The 26,748-nt window shown below is 52.4% G+C and overlaps 1 protein-coding gene across 4 annotated transcripts in view; it reads left to right on the forward strand.

Annotated features, from left to right (window-relative positions):
• Positions 1-26,748, forward strand: part of PRKAG2 (protein kinase AMP-activated non-catalytic subunit gamma 2) — a 189,673-nt gene that overhangs the window by 75,891 nt on the left and 87,034 nt on the right. The window contains exon 1 of one of the 4 annotated variants that reach the window (XM_019712809.2): positions 6,754-7,277. The exons of the other annotated variants lie outside the window; for them this stretch is intronic. Coding sequence (XP_019568368.1) covers positions 7,184-7,277 — 94 coding nt within the window. The 5' untranslated portion in view covers positions 6,754-7,183. Of the gene's footprint in view, positions 1-6,753; positions 7,278-26,748 lie in introns of those variants that run through there. 4 annotated transcript variants of the gene reach the window in all.

Here is a 26,748-nt window from a genome sequence, read left to right on the forward strand (position 1 = left end):
AAGTTCAGCCAACACACTGCGGAGCTATGTGGCCTGGCACCCAGTGTGGTCCCCTGGGAGAGCGCCCTCTGGTGGTTACCATGCGGATGTCCTTGAGAGGATCCAACTTGGGCGCCAGCCTGGGCTGGGATGCAAGGTTATTATTATAAGGAACAGTTATTATTCTTTGGGAAAAGCCAAGGAAGAATTTCCAGAAGAATCTCCCCTCCCTCGTGAATCACAGAGTTCTCTAGGCCTCGAAGGCCCTGCCTGGGTGGTGATTCTACCACAGGACACAGTGAAAGGAGATGCTGACTAATACTGCCTTTTTGCCCTGACCATTTTATTTCTTAATTCCTTTTAAAAAATAACTTTGTACTTTGACAATTTCAAACTTACAGAAAAGTTGCAAAAATAGAACAAAGAATTCTCATATACCTTCCATCCAGATTCCCCAGTGTTAATATTTTACCACGTTTTCGCCTCACCTCCCTTCTGCTCTCTCTCAGTACATACATATTTATTTCTGTGTTAATATGAAATCTAAACCATCAAGAATAAGTTGCAGATGTCATGTCCTTTTACCCCTAAATCCTTCAGTGTGTATTGCATAAAAGCAAGGACATTCTCCTAACTACAATTTAATTATCCAAGTCGGGAAATTAGCAGTAATCCAGTAGTGGGAGCTAAGCCTCCGACTTCATTCACATTTCAGAAATTGTGTCAATGACATCATTTCACTGAAATTGACAGTCCCTGGTCATTCGTTGCCTGTGGTTGTCCTCTCTTCTCACTCTCTCTTAAGCCTAAACAGCCCTGTTTCTTTCATGACCTCAATGTTTTTTTCAAGACTCCACAGGCCAGCTATTGTGTAGCCTGACCTTCACTGTGGGTCAGCCTGACATTTCCTCCTGATGAGGTTTTTCCTCCTGTTTGCTGGTCAGGCAGGAGGGCCACACGCCTGGTGGCCTGGCGTCACAGTGGGGAGCACGTGATGTCACTCCGAGCCATTCCTGGTGAGACTGACTGATCGTTTGGTTAAGGGAGGTGTCTGCCCCGGTAAAGTTCTCCACTCTAAAAAAGCTACTACGTTTCTCTTGGTAAGCAACAGATATTTGGTGTGGACCAACTCTGGTATTATGTAATCACCCCCTTGTAATTTTAATAAAACAGATACACCATATATTATTTATGTACTGTGTGTATCTGTGATTTATATATCAATAGGGTACGTTCTCCCTCCCCAAGAGCCAATTTTTACCCCCCTCAGGGGCAATATCACACACACCCCCAATAATGCTGCCTTAAACAGGAAGGAATTTGAGGTGAGAGGTGTCAGTGAGTGTAATAAATCTGATTAGTGTAGAATAAGGCCAATCTGAATTAGTGAACAATCTGAGTTGTGGAATATCTTTTTTTATATTTTGTCAGTCTCAGGAAATGAACCAGTCCCACAAGTTAATTTTCTAGACATTTGAAACTTAAGCCAGTAAGCATCCAAACATGCATCTTTCTAAGGGTTAGATGCGTTTGACACTTTGTGGTTTTCTTATTCAAAAGATACTAAGTCTAATTTCAGTCTTTGTAGATGCTTTAGGACCCTAACTAGAGCCTAAAGCATCAGTGTATCCAGCCATCACTGAGCTATGAAGACCCAGTTCAGGAGTAAAGGACTCGGACACCCTCTGCCCGAGTCTTGTTACACTTCCGTCCCCTTCTGTGCCAGCTGCGTGCTCTGCAGCAGTCGTCGCCTTGCCTGAGTAGCACCCACCCTCTCCCCCCATTGCAATTGCTGCTAAGAAACCAGTGTTCTTTGTGTTTGTTTAAAAAGAGTGAATTATTAGTAGGAAAGTCCCTTGGCGCCTTACTCAAGAAATAAAATGCTTGGGCTTAAGTGTTTTGGCTGATGAGCAGGGTTTTGTCTGATAACTTCTGAGAGCAGGAACTGCCCGTATGTGTGTAGTGCTTCTAGTGAAGTCCCAGTGCCAGTCAGGCCAGACCGGAGCTGTCAGTCACAGCACTGTCCCATGGAGTTGTCAGTCACAGCACTGTCCCATGGAGTTGTCAGTCACAGCACTGTCCCATGGAGCTGTCAGTCACAGCACTGTCCCATGGAGCTGTCAGTCACAGCACTGTCCAATGCAGAGGCCCAGGCAGCCAGCCCCCCAGTCAGCCACCGGCATCTGTAACTACAGCCTCGCTGCGCTTTTCCCTAAGATGTCTTTGAGACACATGGGGTCTGGTCTGCTGTAATGCTCTGCAGCTTACAGGGTAATTTTGCTGTCTTATCTCATTTGATTTCCTTAAAACCCCCGTGAAATGGGCTCAAGCTGTGTTATGACTTCTTTTATGGGAGAAACATGGAAGAATAAAGTAAATGGCTCAAAATTGCATGCCCGGTCAGTGAACCCAAATTGCTTTAAGGTGCTACGCTTGACCTGAGTACTTTAAATGGGCCTGTTGGTCACTGTGTGTTATGCTGTATCTCACTATTTGGAAGAAACAGGTCAAGGTCAAACTGCAGCTCAGGCCTCATATTCTAAACTCGTGGTTTCCAAATGAAGGCAGTGCAAGAGCAGCTGGGGTCCCCCCCGAGGAGCCCCGGGTTCCGGGAGATGGAAATGTGTTTGGTGGCTGGGAGGTGAGGGCCTGGGTAGAACGCACGCCTGGTTTCTACTGAGCCTGCAAGTTCCTGTGGTCCTCACCCTGACCAGGACTTTCGCACACCCCTGTGTCACTTGGGCCTTTCCAGGGCACAAGTTAGAGAGCAAGCGAGCGAGCGAAGCAGGAAATGCAGAGGCTTGGCCTCTGGAATCTTTGGCTTCTGGTGTTAGAAAGCCATTGCTCTGTGGCCCTTGAGTCCACAGCTCACCCTCGGGACCCCTGTGAAAGCTGGTTAGGAGCAGGTCCTCGTCAACTGTCTTTGGCACCTTCAGAGCCATCGGCCTGGCATAGAGACCCCTCAATCCCAGGGGCTGCAGGGCCCAGAGGAAGGGATTAAGTGAGGCCCCACTGAGCCCTTCCTAGGGGCCTGTAGAGCCCCTTTCAAATGTTAAGCATATTTAGGGATTTCTGGGTGCTGCACTCCAGCCTGCTAAAAATAATTACTGCCATGGTCTTTCACTTTTTCTGAACTTTTCTGTATTTTTAAAATTAAGCTTTCCCTGTTGCCGCTGGGTTTAGGCGTCGCTGGTATGAGCTTGCAAGTTGAGGTGTTTTGTCTTTGCCAAAAAAAAATCACCCTCTTGTCACTCAAAGAATCTCTAAGCTCCAGCTCCCAGGGGAACCAGGAGGCTGTGCGTGACCATGAGTGTGTTGAGTGACGTGGAAGAGGGGTCATGGGCGCCTGAGTCACGGGGAGTGGGGGTGGCCCTCTAGAGAGCCTCACAAACAGCTCTAGGGACAGGATGAGGAAGGCCCCGAGGAGGTGACGCAGGATCTCACTCAGAGTCAAGTGCCATGGTGACCTTTAGAACTTTCCATGAAATATGACACAGGATTTTGCAACCGGCAGGAGAGCTCTAGCAAATATGTGCTAACCGGCCCAGCTCTGGGTACCTACTGCCCTCTTACACAACGGGCTTGGGTTTGCCCCACAGCCTTGCAGGCATCTGGGTGCTTTTCAGGTACTGTCACGTGACCCTCCAAGGTTTCACAGTCACTGTTCAGTTGACATGTCTTCACGTGCTTTGTCAGCATCCCAGCAGAGAAGAGGCGAGGCAGCATACCTGCCCCTGGGTGGGGATTGGAGGACCCAGGATCTAACCCCACCTCTACTACCGGCCTCCCTCCCAGGGGACATTGGGCAAGTCCTTTTGCTTCCCTGAACCGCTCTATTTTTATTTCTTTAATTGAAATCAATGGCTGGCCTCCCTACCTCTCAGCATGGTAGAGAAGGAGCAAGGAAAGTGCTTTGGGAAAACTCTGTAAACATGGGACAAATGGCAGGCGTTGCCAAGTCACGATGCCCTGCTCGCTGCTGCTGTCTCCAGGCCTTGTCCCCTGCAGCCCCCCGACACGAGGGCGTGGTGGAGGGCATGTGTGGATGTGGGCTGAGAAGCACCCGTCTTCTGAATGAACAAAGTGCATTCAGTGAGGACAGTGGGTACTGAGTGTCAGCTACTCTCTCACCCAGGCCGTCGGCGACCCTGTCACGGAGACTGTTAGCAGCTGCACGTGACACGATACCCAAAGTGGCTTCAAGGGTAAGGAAGGTTCTAGGCCTTGTCCAAGCTCTGCTTCAGTATAATTGGCAATCCAGAGGTAGCTGGGCCCTGGAGGTTGCTCTGGGGGGTGTTGCATGCAGGCGTCTGCCCGAGGAGGAAGCACTTGTCTTGTGACCTGCAGGGCCGATGAAAACCCCTCGCTCTCAGGGTCTCTGCTGCTTCAGGAATGTGTCTGGTGCAGGGTGACAAGCAGAAGAAGAGAACCAGCCGTGGTGTCTGCCACAGAGAGATGACGAATCCTGGTTGAGGCTGCAACTGGAAGCTGAGCCAAAACCGCTGTTTGCTGAATCAGGCCAATGCCACCATCTCTTCTCGGAATATTCTGTTACCATCTCAGTGACAGAGCAGTGACCCTGACCTATCTAGGTTCTTTCCTTCACTCTGCTTCAGTTGCAATATCCTTGTTCCCTTCTATGAAGGCACCAACTGTCCCCGCTCAGCGAGTTCACAGAATATAGCGCCCAGGGCTGGGCAGCTGCAGTGGGTTCTTTCCCACTGAGAGGACGAGTGCTTTCCCACTGCTGGGCTCAGCTACCTGGACGTGTCCTCAGGGAGGCGAGCAGGTCAGCTTGGCACAGACGCCTCACTCGGCTGGTCTGTGTTTGCAAGATGAACTGTGATGGGAATGAAGCTTTCGAACATGGCTCTTCTATCTTTTGCCTTGAACTCCTCAGCCTGGAGATCAAAAGTTACGAGTGAGGATAGAGACAGAAACATTCCCAGTCACTCCAGTCCCCCGTGGTCCTGGCTTCCTGCAGGAGTCAACCTGGGACATTGCCCAGGCTCCTGCCTTACTGTTGGTGAATTTCTCTGTGTATGTGTATGACAGAGCATGTTACGATGGGAAGGTGGGCATTTTGGAATCAGATAAATGAGGGTCAAGTCCCTGTTCTCCCAACTTGTTAGCTGTGCCATCCTGCTCAAGCTAGTTCTCTGACCTTCAGTTACTCATCTGTAAGTGAACTGGTATTAACACCTGCCCCACAGCTTTGTGGGAAGGATGAAATAAATAATAATTGTGAGGTGCCCAGTGCTCCAACTGGCCTACGGTAGGCACTCCACAAATGCGAGTTATTTTACTAATTAAAACATAGTTCTTAGAAGACGAGAATGTCTTCAAATTGTTCCTGACGTTAATCCCCTCCATCCACTGGCCTGGACACTGGATGGAGGCTTAATAACTGCCTGGTGAGTGAATGACCGCATAACCATCAGGCATGCCTGTGGTGCTGCTTATTTCCCGCACGAATTTAAACGGGTGCACTTTTTTCAGTCACTGCACCCCGAAATGCCATCTCGTTCTGCAGACACTGTCGTCTAACATGAGACTATTACATTGGCTGAGATACACACTTTTCCTTCTCCTTCTAATGAAATACACCCCTTTTTCTTACTGGAATTCTTGTTTAGTGTTCCTTTCCTAAAAAAGTTCTGCTTTGTTGTATGTTATTTTTAAATCAAAACATTTCAATTCCCGTTAGGAGCTGAATTGATTTTTTTTTTTTTTTAATGTAAATATGAAATCCCAAAACTCTTCTACTTAGTCTTTTTCAGAGTTTTAATCACAGTAAATTTGGGTTATCATATTTAACAACAGAGATAATCCCAAGTATTTGGGGGACCCAACTGCCGGTGGGTTTTTCGACTTGTTTCAGGAGGTCGGCTCTTCCACAAGCGCTATGTCGGCTTGGCCTGGCCTCTCTCCTTTTCTCATTCTTGCATCCTTGCTACAAATATTCCATCACTGGCTCTATCCATCTGTCCTAGCAGGAAAGAAAAAGGCACACTGAACAACCATTAGAAGTTGAGACTTTGAGAAGGAGACTGAGTCATAATATGCTCACCTCTCGTCTTGGTTCATAGAAAGGGACCCTGAAGCCCAGAGAGGGAAGTAACTTCCTCAAGGTCGCAAACCTAGTTAGCAGATCCCGTAACCTCCCTCTAGTCTAGGGAAGATATCAGGGGAGAAACATGGGAAACATTTTTCCTATCTTGTGTTTTTAAAAGTTTGTTTCTTGGTAGCAAAACACATACAAATTAAAAGCTTTTTGTTTCGTTTTATTAGGTCAGGGGTTGGGCTTAGAATTCTAGTCCTAGTTCTGCCGTTAGCTACAGGACATTGGACAAGTCACACACCCCTCCCAAGCCTCAGTTTCCCCATCGGGACTGGAAGGGGATTGGATCAGACCCTCTCTAAAAGCTTTCTGAGCTGTCATGCTACAGTTCTTAGCAAGACCAGGGCTCCAATTGTATGTTTGCTGAAGACCCTTCCAGTGAACTCCAGAGCCTCTCCTTATAGGTGGTCTTGCTGCTTTCGTTGCGAAGACCCAAGAGCTGAAGTCGACTCAGGGATTTCCAGCCAGACTTGTGGCTTCTCCACAAGAAGCAGCCGGAGCCTTCTGACCCCGTGAAGCTCTGGAACACATGAATCAAAATAGTTGTGTGATGTCATGTCATAATGGGAATGTGCTCTGGCCAATTGGTGCCAAGGATTGTCTGTACACCGTGGTTTCCTTTTACAGTCTTTTTAAAGAGACGTCCGCAGACCCGCACATGACAGGCAGGGCTGTGCTGCGTTCGCCTATTTAGTCTTCCCTCCTTTTCTAATTTTAAGGAGGAAAAAAACCCTGGGGTGTCCGAGCTCGCGGCTGACCTTCACTACATAAACAAACCCACGGCGAGGTTGTGCCTGCGCTTCCGGCAGCTCCTTGCGTACTTAAGGCAGCGGGCTGCCCCAGCTGCTGCAGCCAGAGCTCTCTGCAGTGGCACTGCCGCCCTGCCTGTGCTGGGGCTGCTGGCCCCAAGAGTGACCCGTCCTGCGTTAGCGCCAGGGCCCCGGTGAGGACGCTGCCGGGCTCCCCACAGCTGCCAGCTGATGCCACACCTCTCCTGGCTCCCTGCCACCTGGGGCTGACACGGGTTCTGCGGGGCCTGCCTGGTATGTTCACCTGTTGCTGCTTTTGTGGCCACGGGTACTGATGAAGCGCTTCGGGAGTCTCAGAGGGAAGAAGAAACACAAGGAGTCAGACCGGAGCACGGAGAGGCGCCAGTCTGAGCCCCATGGCCTTTTTGGTAGGACGCTGCCTTTTGCCCCGTTCTCAGAAACCCCGGGGCGTGGGTGGGTGTGCGTGGCTGGGTGTGCGTGGGTGTGCGGATTCCTGAGCCAGAGTGAGGCGCAGCCTCTTCCTTTTAACTGTGGGTGTGATGGTTAGGCCGTAGTTCGCGGACAGGTGGATGTGGTTCCTTGGCGCAGCTCCCGTGAGCTGCCCTGCATCCCTTTCCCAGGAGCCCACCTGGCCTAAGGAGGTTAGAGATCAGTGAGATTGTCTTTCATTGAGGCCAAACCAGCAACTTGGGGGAAAGTAAGAATGGGTGGGAACTGTTGTTTTCGGCTGTTAAAAATGAAATGTGCGGGCGTCAGGGAAGCTGGTGCTGGGGCGTCAGGGAGAAGGGATTCTGCCACCACCTCCGCTCGGTGGCTGAGCAATCGGGCAGATCAGCGTTAGTGTGGGAGGGACCAGCACCTGCCTGAATTGTGTCCCCTGGGGGAGAAGCTCGCTTTGTGGTCTCCCTGGCTTCTGGGACTTTCCACAGCCTCTGCGCGTGAAGGGGGTCGGGAACCACGTGGCTGAAACGGTGATGAAGCATCTGTGATGGAGATGCTTCCCGTGACCTGTGGGTTTGGGGTAGGCGTCGCCCGTGTGGTTGGAGTTAGGCAGTTGGACTCTGAAGCAGCCTTAGCTTCTTGGGGCCTGGAGATCTGTCCATGCCAATGAGATGGTAGCCGACATTTTGTTAGAATCGGAGAAGCGGGTCGCACTGCTGGTACGACATGGGACATTCCTAAGTGCCCCATTGGGACAACAGGCTTGCTCAGCCCAGGGGTGGTCAAGACGGGGAGCGCAAGGGGTGCGTTCAGTTGTATCCCTTGAGAGGAATGCAACATGCTAAGTGGCGAAATCATAATAATAATAATGCCTAGTGTGTGTGTTGTAAGGAAATAGTAGGCCAAACACCTGAGCAGTACCTGAGAACTGGGATAGTCAGATAAGACAAAGTAAATAGGAAACATGCCCACATCTCTGGGACATGCGATCTAGCCGGTTACTTCCGGACGGCCCCTGGTGGCCCTCGTGTGACGGAAGGGTGCAGCAGCTGTGGGAGGCAGGCAGTTTTCGGTCTTGTGGAACTGGAGAGTACGTTTAATCGGACGCAAAGGTGAACTTCCATAGGAACATGGTATGAGGATTCCCAGACGTCCTGGCTTGATCCCCAGACACGGCTTAAAAAGAAGACTCTCACTTTCAATAATGAAGTAATCGACACACATTTACTCTAGAATTAAATCTGACCCTGCTATTTAACTGAAAGTCGGGTTCTGCTAATGGGGACAGGCAGGCCCTTTATTAACAGCCTCACATCTGCCAGACAGTGGTTTCTCCCCTGGTGTTTTCAATCTGGCTGTCATCCTGTCTCCTGCACTTCTGAGATCAAAAATAATTATTGCATGTCGACCAAGTTTGGGAAGTGCTCACATGCAAACTCCTCCAGCTCTGGCCACAGGGTCAGAAAAAATCAGGGCTCCCTCCAGAACCTTCCTCTGGGATTTGGGAAGCACTCTGAGGCCACTCGAGGTGGCCAGAGCCCAGGTGTCCAGGTGTGTCCTGATTTTCCTGTTGTCGGAGGAACCAGGGACAAAGCCAGGGGGAGGTGCTGGCCCTCAGATAGTGCCAGGCATACATAGCGCCAAGTGACGGAAAGACAGTCAGAGAACGGTCGACCGAGCATTTCCTCTCAGCTCCCTGACTATCTAACCCTTACACACCTTTCAAGACCCAGTTTAACCATCCCTCCCCCTAAAACCATCCCAACCGCCTGTTGTGGGATCTCCTGTCTTCTCAGTGGCAGGGACCATGTCCCTGAAGGAGCACCCTCCCCCCCGCCCCCCCCGCCCCCCCCCCCGCCCCCGTCATTCTAACCCCAGCGCTTGCAGCAGCATCACAGGCTCGTACTACAGAGTTGCTTATTATGGAAAGGATAGAAAATAAGCCACTCCAAGGTTATTCCTGCTTCTCTGGTAAGGGCTGCTTCAAAGTTTTTGTTTTTGTTTAATTCCTTTTTGGCCACTCCCTCTTCTTCCCATAGTTATTCCTGTAGCCAAAATAATTTTAGAGGACGCCTCTTTTTCTCCCTAAGAAAGTTTTCACAAGGGTCGTGGAAATGTCTGCCTCTCACTTTATCCTCCTTTTCCCCCCGAATCAAGCGTGCTTAGGCACTGGGCACGGGTTCCTTTGTTGCTTCTGTGGCTGGTTCACTCTTTTCCAGGAACCACTTGCTGTCCCCTGTGCTCCAGTGAGGCAGGGCCGTTCCTCAGGGGACAAGGTGCTCTTTGCTTTCTGCAGTTCCTCAGGTGACACATCTCTGTTACACACACACACACACACACACACGCACACACACGCCTTTCCCCACAGCATCTTGACCAGACAGAACAACCAACCAAGAGAATCATGGCAGACAGATCAGCAACTCCTAAATCCCTTAGTGATTGCCTGTGGGTGGCATTTTCGTTTGGCAATCCGCAGCTCTCAGTGGAATTTTGAACACTTGACGCCTTGGGATAAAATACCCTGGAAAGTTCTGATTCATGAAATGCTCATCTTTGTCAGCTCGTTTATCACCTGCCCAGCTCCCTTGCAAAGCTGAGGAAGCTGTACCCCTTCGGTTCTCACGCTCTGTGAGACAGACAGTGACAATTTTGACTTAAGCCTTTTCTTTCAGGCCTGTTTGGTCAACAGAGAGCCAGACTATGAAAAAGAGCATGTGGCAATCCCAATAAAAACGCAAAAGGAAGATTAGGAGACGATTATGCTGATCAGATAAAAGGGAATCGACAGTAGCCGCTTTTCTGCCCTCTGCAGGGGGTAAGGAAGTAACTATTTGGAGTCTTAAGGGATCCTCTGAGGGCCAGCGCTCTACAAGAAGTCAAGGGGTGTGTCAGGAAGCTGCCACTCTGTCCCTGTGACACCGGGGACCAGAACCAATAACGAGTCTTGGCTTGACAAGCCTCCCCTTCCTGTCCGCCCTTCTCAGGATGAACGGATAACCGCTTGTGGAACAAACCTCCAGATACACTTGTCACCCCAGCACTGCCTGTGCCAGCTCTCCTGTGCCCTGTTAGTGCAGGAGGAGCCCTCAGCCGCCTGTGGCACTGGGGGAAGCTTTAATGGCTCTTTGCCTCAAGCCGTAGGCAGAGCTGGAAGGGGATCCATTCTGTCCCCCTCGGCTCCCCTTGTCACCTCATCGTCTTCTGCTGCTTCTGACAGCCCACCTGCCCGCCTGGCTCCTGGAATCCCGATGGGCGGGCGTTGCCTCGAAAGACCAATCCCAATATTCATTCAGTCACTCATTCAAATATATGCATTTAGCTTTTTGTAATGGAAATTTCCAAGCAGATAGAAAAGTAGGGAGACCGGGGCCCACCTTCAGTGCCCACCAATGCTATATGCAGGTCCTACCAGCGTCTGAGCATTTACTCTGTGCCAGCACTGGGGACATAGCAGTGGGCATGACACCAGTCCACCCTCCCCAGGCGCACATCCGGTGAGGCAGACAACCGAGGTGGTGTTTTATTGTGGGGAAATACACAGGACATAAGATGTACCATCTTAACCATGTTTAAGTGCACAGTTCAGTGGCACTAAGGACACTCCCACTTGAGTTGTGCTTAAGTGTGAGTGTACTTAGTGCCACCGCCCAGCTCCTGAGTTTCCCATCATCCTCAACTGAAGTTCTGCACCCATCAAACAGCAGCTCCTATTTTGTCCTCCCCCCGGCTCCTGGCACCCACCCTGCTACTTCCTGCCTCTGTGAAATCACTGCTCGATGTACCTCCGACGAGCAGAATCACACAGTAGTTGGCCTTTGTTTCTGGCTTGTTCCATAGTCATTTGCGATGTCAGCCGGCGGTGAACACTGTGGAGGGAGAGGAAGGATGAGGGGTCAATAGCTGCTAGGGCTTGAGTGACAGGAGGGAGTCGGCCGCACGGATACCCGAGGCCGGGTCCTTCCAGGCAGATGGAGGCCCAGGCCTGAGGAGGGAGACCTGTGGGGTGTTCCAGAAACGCAAGAGGCCCATGTGGCTGGACAGCAGGAGGCAGAGCAGAGCGCTTGGTCGGGGACGAGGTGGGAAGGGCGGTGCAGCGGCCAGTTTATTCACCATCTTGTAGGCAAGGGGGCTCTGGAGGTTGTGCCTGTGTGAGAGGAAGCCCCTGGGGTCTTGAGAAGAGCTCTGATGGCTCTGAGGGCCCCAGTGTGGTGAGGGAGGTGCTAGGACCAGGCTGGGGCCCCAGCAACCTGTCCGCAGGTCCGGTTGGGCACGCCCAGACCCGCCGGCCCTGGCTCTCCTCCTCTCTGCTGAGTTTGTGCTCACATGGGACATGCCGCGTCTCATTTGCAAGGATGGGGCTTTATGGGGGCCTTTCAGGCTCTAATAATGGTGGAGGCGTTTGGGATTAGACAGGAGCACGTACGTACTGCGCTCCAAGGAGCAGCACGTGAGCTAGGAACGCTGGTTTTGGCTGGACGTCAAACAAGGCCCTGCTCACGTCCGTCTGTGCGCGCGCCCTGAGCTGTGCAGGAAGAGCTCATCGTCCCTCTGCCCTGTGTTCCTCTGTGGAGCTGTCATCCAACACTGTGTGGCGGCCCCTGGACGGGGGCCCCTCATAGGCAGCAGGTGGGAGGCGTGGCTTGGGCAGGGCTTCCTGGGAACATCTTAGTTAAGCGCTTCTGAGTCAGACTCTCCTGAGGACTCCCTGGGTCCTCAGCTAGTCCGGCCGTCAGCACCCAACAGGCAGGCAGGAGGCAGAGCGAGCGGCTCAGGGCGTGCATTTCCTCAGCCAGTTTGCTCACTGCTCGGTGCCTCAGTTTCCCTCCTGTGCACTGACACCGCTAGGGTTGAGGTGGGGATGGAAGGACACAGTGGCAGCTCGGGCTGTCCCTCTGGGTACCCCTTTGCTTTTCTCTCCTCAACAGAACCGATTAGAAAAATTCTAGCAACAAAGATCGAGTGATGATGGAGACAGTCCGTGAAGTAGGTGCTCGTGCACGGAGCGCTCCTGGGCTGTGAGAGGTGAGGCTGCGTGCACGAAGCGTGGTTTCAGGCACTGCTTTCCTCTGGGGGACCCGGGTTCTAAGCAGAGATCCCTGACACTGGCCAGTGATTCCAGGACCTCGGATGTCTGAAGGTGTCACAAGACAATAGGACAAGATTGCAGAGCCTTGTGGGATGAATAGAGAAATCAGGGAGAAGGAAGATTCGGGAAAGGGGAGGGATTTAGACATAGTGACACTGGACAGTAATGGAGCAGCCCCCCTGTGGCTCAGCGATGGGGCTCTGGGCTGGAAAGCCTGGCTGGGGTCCGACAGCTGCTGCGGCTCTGTCATCCGGACCCTCCCAGATGGGACTGGCCCAGGCTGGGTCCAAATGCCCAGGAGCCTCGGCACCCAAGAAAGCGTCCGGTGGTGGGCTTCCCGTTTCTAGACGAGATCAAGAACTTGCACGGTGAATTCTGTCCTCAAGTACAAATTTGTCTTTAATGACGGAGAAGAGAAAACACGCGCGGTCGGACAGAGCCGCTGGGAACATTCCTGTACGTTTGTATGCAGTGCTGTTGGACACGTGCTACGACTGCTGGTAGTGAGGTGCACGTGTGCGCAGCCTCGGGAGGTGTTTCGGCGTCAGCGTGTGTACGTACGTGCACATGTCTCACCTCCCGGGCTAGTCTGTCATTCCCCCATGCTTCCTCACCCAGCACAACCAACATCCTCCTGGCCAGCGTCCACGGCAGCACAGATGCAGGTGTTTTTCCTCACCTGGTACTTGAGGTGAAGCATCAATCCCCAACAAGGCAGTGAAGGGCAGTGCCCAGCGCCCCACGTCCTGATTCGCTCCCCCACGAGCTAGGGCTCAGCCCGTTAGCTGCACACCCTGCAGACAGGACAGCAGGCGGGGACCCCAGTGGATCAGGGAGGAGCTCCGGTCTCTGAGGCGGCGTTCTTCCTGGGCTCAGCGTTTGGGATTTATTTATGACTGGGAACTATAGCAGGACCTGGTTTGTAACCACCAGCTGTCACTATAGCAACGCCTCACTTACACCAGCCTCTACACTAAAAATAGATCTCACCTTCATCCCTGGGATAGAAAAAAAAATCAAAGAAAATCAAAGTGGGGGAGGGCTCAGTCGCTTAGCTGCAAGACCCCAGATGGATTTCGAGGTACAGGGATATAGCTGCTCAGGGCCTTTATAACTGCTTGCCCCCCCTCCCCCGTCCCTGAGAACAGAAAGGGCTGAAAGGCTGGCGTGGGATGGCCAACCTGCCATGTGCATTCTCGGAGCCCTGGGCCTGCTGAAGTCTCCTGTAAACCTGGGCCGTCTTCTTTATCGTCTGCACCACAGAATTTAATAATTATAAACAGCCTCATTTCATTTGGGCTTTATTTAGTTTCTTAATCTTTCATCATAATTTCATCTATGAGATTTTAAATATTTTTCAAGGTCAAGGACTTCGTTAGCAGGGTGGTATGAGAACTGAAAATCCTGTCGTGTGAAAAGGAGCTGAAAGAATTGGAGATGCCGCCTGGCGCAGACGGGGGTCAGTTTGCGGAGGGGCCAGAACCCCCTCCAAATACTTGAAGGGCTGGGCTGCCCCCCTGAAGCAAGAGTTCCTTTGTCCTCTCTCTACTAGGAAGACAGAGCTCAACTCCACTTGCCCCGTGAAAAATATATGTATTGATTTTTAATGCATTTTATCGCGTTTTTAAAATCATAAAGTAACATAGTGTTTCAAAATGTTTGAAAGCTGCAAACGGTCCCCCATAATCAGAAACACCCACAGCACCCTGATATCTTTGTGGACCTGTAAAGAGTACAGAGTTCTGCAGGTGGTCGTTTTGGGAAAGGGGGGCCCCGCGTGGGCAGGGCTGAGCCCAGTGCTACGTGAAGCTGGCTCCGCTGTATCCACTGAGGGGGGTGGGGGTCCTCCAAAGGTGGCTGTGAAGACAGTGTGGCCCCCTGAGCACCCTGCCCGCACACAGTAAGCGCTCAGCAAAGTTAGTTATCACAGCTGAGGGTGAGTTTTTAAACATCTGGGAGGTTTACTGAGCTGCTCTCTGAGGTCCTGGCTCTGCAATTCAGGCTCAAATAAAACATAGACATGAGTGAGAATGAGAAATAAGCTTGACACATGGAGTGGTCGGAGCCGGTGATGCAGGAAGTCGCCGCTGTGCACGGGCCAAGGGCAGGCAAGGGGCCCTGCCGTCCTGGGGTTTGGACCTTCCGAGGGAGCCCCTCGCTGCTGCCCTGGGACCCTCACTGCCTGTGAGCCACACACAGCACCCGTTAGGGATACGCCCACTCCCTTTTTTTTTTTTTTTTTTTTTTGCATTTTTTTTATTGTGGTAAAATATATATAACACGAAATTGAGCATTTTAATTGTTTTTAAGTATACACTTCAGTGGCATTAAATACATTCACCTTGTTCTGCAAACATCCCCACCATCCATCTCCAGAACATTCTCATCTTCCCCAAACTGAAAAGCTCCCCATTAAATAGTAACTCCCCATTCTCCCCGCCCCCAGCCCCCTGCACCCACCATTCTACTTTCTGTCTCTATGAATCTGACTATTCTAGTATGTCACGGAAGTGGAATCATGCAGCAGTTGTCCTTCTGTGACTGGCTTCTTTCACTTTGCATATTGTCCTAGGGCTTCATCCATGTGGGCCATGAATTTCCTTCCTTTTTAAGATGGAACAGTATTCCGTTGTCTGTAGCTACCACCTGTTATGATCCATTCAGTGGATGTGTCATCTCTCCGCCTGGAGTGCAAGCCCTTCAAGGTGGTGATGGACCCTTATGCCTATCAGCCTAGGACCGGACATGCGGTGCCTACCTCACGCAAGATGAAATGAATGCCCCACTGCTTCCGGGCAGTGCCATGTGCCCAGGGGCCGAGGGGCCTCCTGACACCCACTGCTGTGTGTAATGAGAAGTGCAGAGAGCCTGGGGGCTTCCTCCTGTGATTGCAGCGTGTCGGGCCCTGCGGGGGCAGCCTCAGTGAGCACCGGCCACCACATCTGGTTTTCTAAAGGTACAAGCTTCAGTTGTCATCTGGCAGCATCCTCTTACCTCACCCCTCCCAGAGGCCTGTGTGCCTCTCGAACCCTGTGCACATCAGCACTTCACAGCTCAGCGCGATTAGCCTGTCACAGAGCGTGGCACTGGGAGTGGTGAGGACCAGGGACTCTGCCTGAGGAGATGTGCAAGGGGCTGGGTACTGACGTGGCCTGTGGAGGTGGCCGGGGCACAGGGTCATTAGAAAGGCCCCGACAGAGGGCCCCAGAAGCCCGGGAAGGAGCCTGGAGGACTAGAAGTCATACCTGGCGTTCCTCGCAGGTGAGTGAGGACCAGCCCTGCCTTCTGAGTGTTCTGGGCAGGTTGTCCTGGCCCCGGGGCTCCTAGAGGCACAGCCTGTGAGAGAGTCACCTCCTTTCTTGGGTGTGATGGGTAGGGGAGCAGGGCAGGACTGCCTCACTGTGGTGACACGCTCACTCCTCAGCTCGCCCGAGGGTTAAGTTGGACTCTAAAGCCCAGAAAGGGCCCTGACAGGTGGTTTGGCTGAAACGTGGGCCCAAAGATGGCCTGCACCCACGGGAGTTGAAACGCCAGGCCTGCCTTGGGACACTACAGAGGAAGGTGTGCAAAGGCTCTGGGAGATTGGAATGTGAGCAGATGATTGCATCAGACCTTCTCACGCCATTCCCCACCCCCACCCCTGGGAGGGTCCAGAGGACACACTTTTCACAAGACCTTGACAAATAGTTGGGAAGGAAAGCCTCAGCCTTGTTGAAGAGCTCTGGGGTCAGTCTTCTCTGTAAGCAGAAATGGCAGTGGGGCTGCTGCCACCCAATTGGAAATCATAAATGTGACAGGAATAGTTGGACCCGAGTGACAGGGGCTGAGTGGCAAAACTGAATCACCAAGGACAAGACGGGCATGGTTCCCACAAGGGACCACAAGGGAGCCAAAGCAGCAGTGAGAATCGTCTGACCTGTGGCATTTGCTGGTTGGTCGTGGTGTTCCTAGAAGTGAACTAAATTCTTACTTGATCTGTCTACGCAGTCAAGTGCTAGGTCACGTGAACAAAAGTCTAACTCGGACCATAAATACAGAGTCCTGGCTCCTCAGTCAATTCCCAGACTGGAGCCAGCATACAGGCCCAGACCCCTTGACTGAAGGGGAGGCCAGGTCCCCTCAAAGAGGGACCCTGATCCACCACCAAAAATGTATACTGTTGGTCTTTCTCCCAGCACTCCCCAAAGGGACCTACCATCTTTACCAGGGTGACTGCTCAGGGGAAAAGGTAATAATTAGACTTCAGAGATTACTGGACACTGACTAAACTACCCTAGTCCCAGGAGACCCTGAGTGTGGCTGTGGACTGCCCGTCCCGGCAGGAGCTCATGGAGGGAGAAAGCCAGTGACTCCAGTGCAGACCTTCCCCAGCTCCCCTTAGGGGAGGGCGCCAGCCTCCAAGGTCTACCAGCCTCTCCCAGTTACAGTCCTCGGTTTCTTTCCTTCCGGGAAGGGAGGAGGAGAAGGGAGGGGTAGGGAGGGGTGGGGCTGATAGAGGCTCAGAAGTGGGGGGCCGGTTAACAGGATTCCAAGGCCTTGGGGAAGGGAGCGATGTCATTTAGTCAGAACGTGCAGCGCCTGCATCTGTGGTGTGTGTTAGCAGCACGTCCATGATGAGGCAGTGCCGGGTGACAGGCCATCCTGTGAGCGGGGGCTGGTGTTGAGCTGTCGGCTGACAAGGGAAGGCAGAAGAAGTCCCTGGCTGGCACAGAGCCCGAGAGCGTCAGGGGCACTGGCTCCGCGTGTCCCACCAGGACCTTGCTGGTTTCAGAACAGAAGGATTCTGCCTCCCGCTCCCTGCCTTCCTTTATCAAACCAAAGTCTTCTTCCCACGGGGACAGATAAGTCCCAGGAGCAGCGGCTGCAGAGGGAGAAGGTACAAGGGAATAAGAGATCCTCTTCCCGGAGCAAGTTTGGATGCCAGGGGGAGGAGAGGAACCCAAGGGCAGTGAGTCCTTGTGTCAGGGGAGGAAACAATTAGCGGGGTGAGGCAGAGGGTGAAGGAGGAATTTCCAAACAGTCCTGCCACCTTCGGAGCCCCACCCAGCCTTGGCCGTTCAGGCCCCACAGGCTGTGCGGAGGGAGTGTGGGGGAAGCATTTCGCTTTGCTGGAAGGGGACTCACGCACAGGGCATTCCGGGGCCCCTGTGAGCTGCATCCCCAGGGATGATAGATCCTAGAGCGGGAAGAAGTCTAAAAGACCCTCATCCCAGCCTCCTGCTTTCACGTAGGTGAAGCACCAGGCACCTGTCTTACAAGCGAGGCCCCCAGGGCTCAGATTAAGTGATTTGCATTGCACCCGGTAGCTGAATGTGCTAGAAGTTCACAGATCAACTTCAATCCCTAGAATAATACTGTTTCGTGTAAAGACATATGCCATTGAGTAGGTAATCCATCTGCATGTTAAAACACTCAAAATGGACAAAGTGAGACATTCTTCCATCCCGGACCCCAGGCTCCCAGGTTTCTGCCCAGAAACAGCAGTTCCTCATATCCTTTCAAAGATATTCTACGTGTTCTCAAGCTTTCTGTTGCACAAATGGTAGCATAGCATGTGGACTCTTCTACAACTTGCTTTTTCATAATCCTCTTAATTGTTTATACCGGCAATCATTCTTCATGGCTGTATAGTACTCCATTGCATAGAGACTCCATTAATTACTGAACCGGTCCTGTATTGATGGAGCCATTCTCAGTCTTCTGCTGTAAAAAAAAAGTTACATTGCAACCAGTATTGTACATACGTTTTGTGCTTATGAACAGATCTGTGATATAAACTCCTAGGAGTGAAAATGTCGGGCCAAAGCGTCCGTGCATTTCCATTTTGGTAGCTGTTGTCAAGTGCCGTGCATGCTGTCACCTGCAGGGCAGCTCAGCTCCCCCACAGCCTCACCACACACACCGTGGTCAGAGCTTTTCGATCTTTGTCAGTCGTGATGGTTTCAGAACTGAGCTGTGACAGCCTTGGCGCTGCAATAGGTGCGACAACGTGGGCGTGAGGATGTTAATGCATTGTCTGTGACTCTCAGGGGATCCCAGCACAGCCGACTCTCCCAGGCCTGTGGTAGCTCCTTAGGCGACTGGGACACATCCACACCGGTGGCCTCCCGGATCCACCCAGCATCCCCCACCAAGGAGGCGGGGCACAATCCTGACTTTCACTGCCAGCCCCACAGGCCAGAAGCACCTAGAGCTGACGTACCCCCGGGCCGCACCACCAGACAATGCTAAAAAGAGAGATGATGCGAGTTCTTAACCACAAAGGGAGGGGCGGTGGCGGCAGGCCCACTTCAGAGCCAGTGAAGAAGCACTAGAGCATTTGGAAATGGAGAGAAGTCAGCTTTGGACTCCGTGTTCCCATTCAGCCTGCCGTCAGTTAGAGTTCTTACTCGCAGGCCCAGAAATCCGTTCTAGCTGGTTTAAGTGGACAAAAGGAAAAAATGCGTTAAAGGATATTGAGTAGCTCGCAGAATCCCCAGGATGCAAAGACCCAGGCTGGTGTTCCCGAGAAGCGTCCGAAGTCACTTCCAGAGCAAGGACAGTGGACTTCCAGACACCGAGACACCAGGGGAACTGCCACGGCGATGGGCTGAATTGTGGCTCCTCCAAAAAAATCATATGTTGGAGCCCTAACCTCCAATGTGACAGTCTCCGGCTTGTAGAGGATAATTGAGGTTATGTGAGGTTATAAGGTGGGGACCTATTCCAATGGTGGCCTTATAAAAAGAGGAATGTGAGGACACAGAGAGTAGGCAGCCACGGGCAAGCCAGGAACAGAGCTGTCACCACAGCCTGACAGACCACGCTGTTACCTCGAGCTTGGCCTTCCCGGCCCCTAGAACTGTGGGAAAATAAATCTCCGTTGTTTAAGCCACCCCGTCTGTGGCAATTTGTTACGGCAGCCCAAACACACTGAGATAGTACCCACCTCTGGCTCTGGGGCGTCCTGCTTTGCATTCCTGTGTGTAGCAGAAGCTGAGTCTGGCCCAGGACTTCCGTGAGTCAGTCTGGGTCCCATGGCGGCATGCCGTCACTCCGGGGTGGCTGGGATAGACAGTCTGGAGGGGACGCCCCACATCAGAGCGAGTATCTCCTACTCTAGAGGCCGAGCGTAGGGAAGATGCAAAGATGCAGGTGGGCCAAAGGAGTGGCAGACGTTCTCCCACCAGAGGGACTGTGAATTCGAGCGAGGTCCTAGCAAGGTCCTCACCCACGGGGTGACACGTCCTTGGTGAGTCACCGAGTCTCAGGATGGACCATCAGCTTTGTAGGCTCAAAAACCCCACCTTTTCCAGCATAGCTAAAACAGATCACTTTCCCAATGATTTCGTCGAAACTACCCAGATCTAAAGTTTTCCCATCTAAGTGGCACAGATAATGGGCACATATGGGGACTGGCGTGTGTACACCAGCACCTCTTGGCTTAGCAGCACAGGGAGCCAGACCCACGGCTGCCGCGTAGTCGAGAGTGACCTGGGACGGGTTTGGAGCCTGGCCACCCTTCCTCTGGACCCTGTGGGAAAGCATTTGGAGCTTCCTGTTTTGTGCCCGTGGATGACCATCCTTCCTCTGTTCTCTTCTCTTGGAGTTTCTCCAAAAAGTTTCTGCTGACTAAATTAGAGTAAAATATTGTTTCTGCCTCCCCTGCAGGTGACCCAGGTCACCTTGAGTGGAGTTATCGGTGTTTCCCAAATTCTTTAGCCATAGAATCACAGTCTCTTGGAAACTCTCATTGACGGCTAATTATGTCTTCTTTGTATGTGATTTTCAAAACTTGACTTTATAAGGGCAACCTCTTTCCTTCTTTTGTTCCCCCCAATTCTTATGGGGCGCATTTCTGCTCTCTGCGCTACTACTGCCAACACTCGTTTCTCTGAAAAGTTACTGGAGCTAAAAGTGTGACAGCTGTCTCTTCTCCCAGTACTCTGTGTTTTAGAATCTTTTCCTTAGAGGAATTTAAGCCGTTAACTGAAATAATTTTATTAATCCGTATGCTTTGTGAAATGAGTCTCTAAGGAGCTCCATAAGCTTGATTCATATGTCTAAGCCTCAGTTTCCACATCAACAGAATGGGGAAACACATCCCCATCTGCCATTGTAAATGATTATTATGTGCAAGACCGGGTTGGGCTCCATGGGTGACAGACAGGGCAGCGAGGTTTGTGACTGGCAGGCTCTGGTGGTTTGAGCCCTGATCTCATGAGACCAGGATGCGGATTCAGTCCCCGTCTGGAGAATGTGGGCTCGCTCTGCCAGGCATCTGTCTCTTCAATGAGTGCCCAGGGCCACGAATGGGGACAGAATGACATGGCATTATCACCAGACAGCGGTCTCTCTTTGTTCCCTTGGCAGTGTACTCACACGTCATAGGAAGCGTCCCCACACCCATCTCCTTTGATCGGAGTTGGCTTAATAAAGGAGCAGGGAATCTCGGGCTTAGTGCCATATCTGATTCAGGGGGCTGATGTCAAGATGGTATCCACGTAAGAAACGTCCAAACCTGTAGAGAATGCTTGTAAGAGTTCATTTGAGCCAAACTGACTACAGTTGCCAGGCAGCAAGATCGCAAATGCTCCGGGAAATGACAGTTTTCAGTTTCTTTTATGCATTTGGAATTAAGGAAGGGACAGGAGGAAGATGACGTGGAGGGTGGAGAAAGCGAGGTGGGGATTGGAGGACAAGAGGATGGGTTCTCTCGAGGTTGATCACCCTTGATAAGGAGGGCTCTGAAAAGAGGCATTTCAAAGGCACGGTAACCTATAGATGCAGAGAAACTGGACAGAGCCGCTAAGGCCGAGATAAACCTTTTACTGAAGACTGTCTATGCCTGGGGCGTGACGACCTGCTCAGTTAGGATTTGATGACCCGATCCCTGGTGAGGTTACTTTCGGTTAGACTTCTCACAGTGCCCCTGTGAACTCCAGTGTGTGTGTTGTTTTGTTCTCTGTTGGTTCGTGGCCCTGAACAGAAGCACAGATGGCTCTACCTTCGCCCCGAGAGATGGCAGGGCTCCTGGGTTGGGATGGGGCGCTCCCCGTGGGAGCCCCCACAGAATCTCCGATTTGGTGTATGTTTTCCTTAGGGCTGGAAGCAGGAGGTGAATGATAGCATTGGGTGTTCAGTGAGCATGGACTGTGTCAGCACTTTTCTTGTTTATTCCTCACAAGAAGCCTATAATGGCTGTACGTGGAGGGAGGCGTCCACTGAGAAAGCAAAAGAAACTTGTTCAGGTTACCCAGCTAGTAAATGGCACGGCAGGGACCCACGCCTGGAGTCCTACCCCCACCGTTGACCCCACGCTTCACTGTCTGTGAGAATCGTCTGGGGGAATGTAGGGGAAACATGCAGATGCTTAGATGTTACCCCCCAAACGGTGATATTCTTGGCCTGGGGTGGGGTCCAGGACTTTGTGTTTTTAATGAGATTTGTACATGATGTAGGCGTGAGACAGACACACACTGTCTTTATGAGTTGATTGAAGCTGCGTGATAGGAAAATGCAGGTTCATGATTCTGTTCTTTCACATGTGTTCAAATGCTACCATACTGAAAAGGAAAGACAAAAGGCAGTACTGCGTCACGCACACGTATGAGGCCTGGCTCTGTGTCCTTTTAAAAACTGTTGGGTCACAACCTGGCTTGCCATCAAGGGTGTATCCTAGAAATCCAGAATTGAAGACTAAAGTCAGCCTTGGAGGGGAGGGAACAGAGCAAAAATAACAAAATCTGCACTTCCCTCCACTCCCAGAGACAGATTGGGGCATTCAGATTTGAATGTGAGCATACCGGACTTCTGAGCTGTCAGGCTCAGAATGCTTTCTTCGCTGACCTCCTGCCCTTCTGGGATTTCGCCACTGCACCTTCCTTTTCCATGTCCAACAGGTTCTGTTATCCTGCTTCCATAGAATTATGCAGCCACAGAAAAGAGAAATCGGAAACTGCTTTGGCTCCAAAGGAAGGCTCACCTACCAGGGTGAACAGTGTTGGTAGAGGGAACAGAGAGAACACCCCAAACCAGCTTGCACCCCTCTCCTTCATGACCTGGACATTTTCCCCAAGGACACAAAGGTGCCCCATAAATATGATCTGCTTTGGGTGCTGGGAGTCTGCTGATAATACCCTGTACCCCAGTGAGTGATGGAAAAACACGAATGTAAGCGCAGTGGGTTTGCGTGACTGGAGCATTGCTCCTCTCTGAATCAGCAGGCGACGTGTACATCTCCATGAAAGATAAAGATTCAGGTAGACAGGGAACATCACATCTTCTCTCAGCACACGTGGCCCCGGGGAACTGAGCCCTGAGTTGTGACCCACCATCGACTCCCTCTTTCAGTGGCAGGAGCGTAATTTTGCCCTACTCCCCTCCTGCAGCTGGCAGCCCAGGAACTGTCTCCTGGTGAGGCCAGGGTTGGTTCCGGGGGGGGGGGGGGTCAGCTTGTCAGAGCCAAGAAGAGCAGCTTGTTTTGTCTTGTCAGTGGGGGACAGGGGTCCTCTGTGCCCCAGTGGACCAGAATAAGAGACCTTGCAGGGCTACCCCTGTGGCAGCCATTCACAGACTTGTGGGCCTGAGAGCAGTCATTACTAGGGAATGAGAAAAGAGGTCCCACTGTGGCCACCTCTCCCTGGGGCCAGCATACAGGAGGTCCAGACTCAGGCGTGCAAACCCCTCTTGTTCATTCACAGCAGAGCTGGCAGAGCGTTGGGGGACGTCTGGGGGTCACACCAGGCTGCCCAGTTCCTGTTATGCCGCGTGACAGGCAGGCTGCAGGAGGAAGGCTGAATCCCAGGTGGCTAGTCACACCCTGACACTGGGTCTTCCAGCTGCTTATCACCTGAGAGGCAGCCCAGCCACCAGGTAGGGGGGAACGTCACCCCAGGAGCAGCAGCAGGAAGTCTGGAGGCTGCTACCAGGCTTGAGTCCCTTCAGGGAAGGTGGGGCCAGCCAGTGTCACTCCACCAACAGCTGGCCTGCGTCCTGTGTTCACTGGGTCACTGCCGGGCTGAGGCGAGGAAGAGTCCTGGGGTCTAAGGATTTCCAGAATGTCGCAGAGTCCACAGACAGGCCAGCAGCTCTTGCAGCTGATGTTTTAATCTCCTCTTGGTCACCCTCATAGGTGTCCTGCATTTCTATTTAATCATTTCTAGTGACAGGTAACCGATTTGCTCACTCATTCATTCAACAGAGATTGATTATATATCTGCAGGTCACTTACCTTTCCTGTGCCTCAGTTTCTTCATCTGTAAAATGGAGGTAATAACATCTGCCTCATCAGTTTTGAGGACTAAATAAGTAGACTTAAGGTGTTTAAATATATTAACCCATTGAATATTAAACGCAAGTGTTTTCTGAAGTGCATATCCTAACGTGCTCAGTAATTATGAACTGGGCAATTGCTGTTAAAGGCTTTCTTTCTAAAAGGCTTTCTGAAATGCGAAGCAGCCACCGAGTCCCCCACATACCCAGTGTCACATATCCTGGTCCCCGGCGCCCAGAATTGAGGGTAGCTGTTGGCAGCTCCCATCTGGGGCACTCGGTTTAACTGGTGTAGCCCAAGGCCACCTGGCTGTCCAGTGGCCACACCATGCTGTTGGGTTGTGTGGAGCTGAGTTGCCTGCACCGCTGAGGACGTCCCTTACGTGCCATTACAAGCCGTCCCTGTCCTGTACTTGGCCAGTTAACAATAGGTGCTAACACCATTCTTTGCCAGGTTCTCTGGGTAACACTGGTGTAGAAAGAGGGAAGCATATTCAGCGGGAGCAGTGATTTCTTTTTAACTGGGCACCAGTCAGAACTAACTCTGTGCTGAGGTAGCAGATGCTGCTGCTGAATGTGACCTCAGGGCACCGTGAGCCCCTGGCCGCGGTCCTTCACCCAGCTGACTCAGCACCTGAAAATCCATCATTACAGAGGCACTTTGTTACCGGAGAGGGTTACAGAATTCAAACAACGTTTATGCTCCTTAGAAGAGATTTATATTCTCTGTCCTCCCTTTCCTGGACTCTCCCCAGTGACAGGAAGGTCTCAGGTTGACAGCGGGGGAGGGACAGGCAACAGAATGCCTTACTGAACAGTGTTTGCTGAGGGCAAGCGCAGACGCCAGTAGTTCCTAGAATTCTGAGTTCATTAGTTAGGTTGCTCTGAGTCCAGGGAAAGAAGGAGGGAGGGAGGGAGGGAGGGAGGGAGGGAGGGAGGGAGGGAGGGAAGGAGGGAGGGAGGAAGAGATCACCATCATACTTTCCCCTCACAATATTGAACAATAGCTGGCTACATGGAGAGTTTGAGGAGAAAAACAACTTGAGCTTTGGAGCCAGACAGTCCTGGGTTCAAGTGTAGCTCAGCTGAGTGATCTTGGGTTTCTTCCTACTTGGGTTTCCCCACCTTCCAGTGGCAGCAATACCGGGCCCTGTGACAGAAGGTGGCTAGTGTCACCTCGCTGAGGTCCTTCCGGTACCTCGTCCCTGCTCGCCCTTATCCCACCCTTTTGGGGTTGGGTGAGAGTTTTCTGGTTAAATATTGACCTGTTTGCTGGGGGGCACTTCCTGTGCCTTGGGCCCAGGGCTGCCTTTAGCCTGCTGGCCGCTGGAGGCCGCAGGTCTGCAGGCTCGGCTGGCCCGTTCAGAGCCCTCTGTGGACCTGGCCCAGCTCCCCCACAGGCTGCTGTTGAACTTGGCTCTTGATCAGGCACTCAGTGCTTTGTGTGTCCTGTGTTTGCGGAAGCGGGGGAGCGGGACCACTTCAGGGGCGCCCCCCCCCCCGCCCCCGTTCCTCTCACGGAGCTGAATGGCTGAATTAGGTGGGGCATCAGAAGGTTTAGAGAACTGGGTCGTTCTCAGCCCCTCCACCCAGAAGAGAGACTTCTGCTGCTGAAGAGAGCTTTTGGCCTTTTAATTTCCATTCCTCTCCGCCAGAGGCACCCAACTGATCCCCTGAGCTTGGGAGATGCTAGAGAAGCTGACACAGGGGCTAGAGGGCAGGAGTGCGTTTCTCGGAAGGTCCCTCAGTGGCTTCTGTGGCCACTGGTTAGTAGAGGGAGGGCCCCTTGGAAATAGAGCAGCAACACCTCAGCAGCACTGCCCGCAGCTCCATGCTGGTGCCACCAAGGACGTGCGACCCCAGGTCTCCAGCCCATCTGTCGGATACGTACACGCAGCCATTAGTTCTCCGGCCAGCAAACTGCCGTGTGGCCTGGACGAAGGCTTCTCCGGTTTGGGAAGCATCTGAGAGGGAGGCACTGGGTTTTAGTGACATGACCCAGTTGTTACCCAGGGATGTGAGTGTGTCCTCTGACCAGGTACTAATCGTCCTGAGGTTTGAGGAAGTGAGGCTAGAGCTCCCCGGCGTGTCCTGTAGGCAGACACCTTGGGGGTTGTGTATCCAATGCCCTGTTCTCCCACTCGTTGGCCTGGCTAGCTGACTCCCCCGGAGCCAAGGGGCCTGGAACTGCAGTGGCCTCAAGGTCAGGTTTGAGAAGTAGAAGCAATTGCCAGAATGCGTTCTACAGGCTGCCTGTACTTGGCATTTGCTTAAGCTGCTGTGACAAAGACCTGGAGAAGCCCCGCGGGTGGGCATCTTTCTTTTGGATGCGTTCCTTGAGAGAAAGTCAGGAAGCCTTCAGCTGGTGACAGGAAAGCATAGACGTGGCCTGTGGAAGTAGATGGGTGATGGTTGCACACACGCCAGCTTCCCGTGACCCCGTGGTTGGGGATTGTGGTGTCTTCCGAGGACTCACCTTTGCGGTGCATCATTGTCCCTTGTGGGGAGATGCTCTGACCCTTTCAGGACCCTTGTTCTGTGACCTGGGGAGACCAGTGAAGGTGGACCCCTTGAGAATCGGACCAGTTAAGGGCAGGAGGAGGAGGGAGCGTGACTTCCTGGCCCAGGGCTGGGAGCAGGTTCTCCAGCACCGTCCTTCTAACTAGTCATTACCACCTACAGGGAAAGCTTGATGTCACCTTTGGTGGTCCAGGCCCGAGGGGCAGGAGAGGCCGGCGCTTAGGAGGCTGGACTCTGACTTCCCAGGCAGCAGAATGTGCGCTGACCGTAATTAGCCTTCTTTTCATGCTGACTCAGCAGCATCACTGTGTCTGGCTGTGACTGAGCTGCTGCTGGCTTGGGTGTCCTGCAGGCAGCCTCCCTCCAGTGTCCCCTGGGCCCCTCCGCTTTCTGCTTCTCATGCACGGTGGCTGGGAAACCAGCTACAACAGGCGAAGTGGCATTCTACGGCAAGAGCCAGTGTGCCTGCCACACAGGCCCCAGGGACTCCAACCGGGCCACGTGCCTTGTGACAGCATAGCCCTGCCCTTGTAGCTGTGATTGCAAAAGGGAAGGTGGCCCAGGGTGCAGCTGCT

The sequence above is a fragment of the Rhinolophus sinicus genome, linkage group LG11, assembly GCF_036562045.2.
Source record: "Rhinolophus sinicus isolate RSC01 linkage group LG11, ASM3656204v1, whole genome shotgun sequence".
NCBI classification, from domain to species: Eukaryota; Metazoa; Chordata; class Mammalia; order Chiroptera; family Rhinolophidae; genus Rhinolophus; species Rhinolophus sinicus.